The 3,119-nt window shown below is 42.3% G+C and overlaps 1 protein-coding gene across 1 annotated transcript in view; it reads right to left on the bottom strand.

Moving 5' to 3' along the window:
• fgf21 (fibroblast growth factor 21) overlaps positions 1-3,119 on the bottom strand; it is a 4,856-nt gene extending 1,737 nt beyond the window's left edge. Inside the window, exons 1-3 of the mRNA XM_019883571.1 lie at positions 1,452-3,119; positions 1,296-1,373; positions 200-303 (exon numbers count right to left, since the gene is read on the bottom strand). Of these exons, the coding sequence (XP_019739130.1) occupies positions 200-303; positions 1,296-1,373; positions 1,452-1,593 (324 nt within the window). The 5' untranslated portion in view covers positions 1,594-3,119. The remainder of the gene's footprint in view (positions 1-199; positions 304-1,295; positions 1,374-1,451) is intronic.

Raw genomic sequence — 3,119 nt, forward strand, 5'->3', positions numbered from 1 at the left:
AAGCATGTCAATGAGGTTTTGGTCTGCAAAATGGACGCTGCCTGGGGGAATACAAGCACCAGAGGCAAAAATGAGCGGACTCCACAGCTCAAATTTGGAAAATTCTTTTGGATTCCCGTTGCCTTGATTGACTTTTGATGTTTCTTGACAGATGATTCTTGTCCAGACACACTCCCCTCTCCCACCCCACTCCGCTTACCTGCCCCCTCAGGGAGCCCCCGCTGTCGGTGCACAGAAACAGAGACGACCTCTGACCTTTGATGGCGATGTGGCCGGCTTGCACCGACTGTAACTGCAGCACACCTGGAAATATTCAACCACACTATGAACAAACATGAAGACCTTGAATGATTACAATTCATCCACTCATCTAGTTTTTGCCATGATTTCACCATTTTTATTAATTTTTTTAATGAAAGACAGTTGGTAAGTAAAATATTGCATAGAGTACACTCAGTATTTTTGTTTTTTTACACTGCTGTTTTCATTTCTATCTTTGTCTTGGAATTTCTACGCACTAGAAGTGCTTGTTTGTTTTGCCAACCCACCGTTGTGGTTTTTGAGCAGATCTGTTTTTTTGTACCTAATGCTGTGTTCATTATTTTTGACCAAGCAGAACGGGTCGAAGATGGGACTCGGACAGGTTGATAGGGTGAAGCTCGTCGACGTTTTGGACACACTTGCGTCGTTCTGTAAATTTAAGAATGTAGCATTTTAATTCACCTTTGTACTCCATAAAATCAAAAGTTGGATGAATTCCAAATTGTAAGTTGAGCGATTGAACAAAATATTTGAAGTTTTGTTAAAAAAAAAAAAAAAAAAATTGTCTTTCCAGCATTTCACGACAAAGAAATATGAGTTGACAGAACAAATTGTCCTCCGCATGATCCCCCAACTTATAGTTCTTGAAAAAGAAAGTACAAACAAGTCAGAAAAAAGCAATTTGCTTGCCAACACTGTCATTCGTGTTTTGAAGTTGTTCTGACGCAAATGACTCTTTTAGCCCAAACAAATACACTTTGTGGTTTTTATTGTTATTTATGGATTTATTTATTTTGGTTTGTTACAGCGGAGCACCCAACAAGTTTGAACGGAACGTGCATGTTTTTGGGAAATGGAAGTAAGCAGGCTTAACTAGCAGAGCATGGGAAGAACATGCCGTTTCCACCAAGGAAGGTCGGAGCAGAGATTCCAACCCTGAACCGCTGAGCTGTGAGGCAGAAGTGCCAGCCACTACCCCACTGTGCTTGCCTATTAAGATTCTCGGCAAAAAAACAAACAAACTCAACACTCACTGAAAGGGGTCTGCACGTCGCTTCCGGACACGCTTCCGTCCTGGCTGATCTGCAGGTACATCCCTCGTCTGTGATTTTCTGTAAAAGAAAAATATCAGTCAACATACCACGTTCGGTCTTCAATTGGACCCGAGGATCTCATTTGAACGACCGCACCTGTGTAAAGATGGCCCTCCCTGACTTGGCTGTGAAAAGCTAAAAGTGGGTTGGAGTCGGCAAGGTAGAAAGACAGAGAGGCAGGAAGGAGGATTGCCAGGAGGAAAAAACACCCCAAAGTCTTGTTTGCTAACCAAAACATTTGGAGACAACAACAAAATGATGTTCCAGATATTTTAGACGGGTACCTGATGAATACAATGATGACAATAAATACAAAAATAACAAATAAATAAATTCCAAAGGAAAAAAAGCCTGCCAAAATGAGTGAACTTAAATAAGAACTATTCAGGCTCCTGTCAAGCAAGTTGCGTTGTGCTAATTCGAAAGAAGTTGGCGCCGTTTATAAAGGAGCCGGAGAAGGAGGGTTGTCTTCGTGACTCAGACATTTAAAGTGTCAGTGGAACTTCTCCGACTATATATGGCCCTCTTCCTTGTTTTCTTCCTTTCTCTTTAATGCAATGCGTTCAAAAAAGTCGAATTGCCAGTGACGTCACACTGGGTTTTCATTCTTTCCTCCCACATTTTCTGAAGCAGAATGAAATGAAACTTTGGAATGTTTGCTATTTGGACAATTTCTGACATTCCTTCAAAAGAATGCAATCTATGACATTTGGCTTTGATGGATGGAAGGAATTAAATCGAATCTTTTGCAACAGTTCCTGTCCCGCACTTGACTAGTACATCGGTGCCCGTCTATTATTCAAATGAATCGAGTCTAAGCGTCTCCCTATTTTTCCTTTGTCACGAGCCATTTCATTTACCGTCGACCGCATTGTGTTTCCTGTATCCCCCCCTGCCCCCCCCAAAAAGTGGACAAAACAAACGCATCCCACTGCGTCATCCTCTGCATCGATTACAAGACGTCCAATGGCGTTTTTAACTTGGTGCGCGTTTATCTTAGTTTGATGGCTGTTTGTTTTAGAGAGGAAGAGTGGGCGAAAGGATTCATGAGCACGAGAGCAAACGGTGTTTACGTGAGCGCAGCTGTGCAATGACTTGCAGGTCTGCCGGTAAACGGACCTTCTTGTAAACCGTCACCTCCATTCAAATGCCAAAGAGCATAAAAGACAGTGACGCGCCTTGGTGCGCGAGGATTTGAATAGCATTCCAAAGAACTTATCGTTGCGTCATCCGTCAAACAAACATTTCCTTGGGCTTCTAATTAGTCCAGTGTGGTGTAACCCAAACCAAATTTAATTCTGCGCCATGTCGATTTGGGGTTATTATCTTGGCACTTTAGACCAGGTGGCCCTTAGGCGGTGATTCTTAAAGCACGCTGAAACAAAACGAGTACTGCTGGTGCCACATGGTCTCCCTCTTGTGGTATATTTGAGAATCACTGGCTAAGCTTCAGTTGTCTTGCACTTTTGTCTCCAAACTTTTGATTGGAGTTGTACTTTTTAGAAATAGTCACGAAAAAAACAAAATTATAATCCTCTCCTCGTCGTTAACATTCAGGTCCACGACGCCAATGTATTTTACTGTTGGTCATCATCGAGGGACATGAAGAATGATTTCTCGGTATTTGTTGAGGCCGCGCTTGGTGTACAAAGTTTGAGAGCCTCCAGCCAAAAGTAGTAAAACAACAAGGGAAAAAAGTCCATGCCGTCAAGTTTTTTAGATGGTGCTAAAATAATGCACTGTATCATGAAATGCAGTGTTCCA

This window comes from Hippocampus comes, unplaced genomic scaffold, assembly GCF_001891065.2.
Source record: "Hippocampus comes isolate QL1 unplaced genomic scaffold, H_comes_QL1_v1.1 scaffold367, whole genome shotgun sequence".
In the NCBI taxonomy this organism is placed as follows: Eukaryota; Metazoa; Chordata; class Actinopteri; order Syngnathiformes; family Syngnathidae; genus Hippocampus; species Hippocampus comes.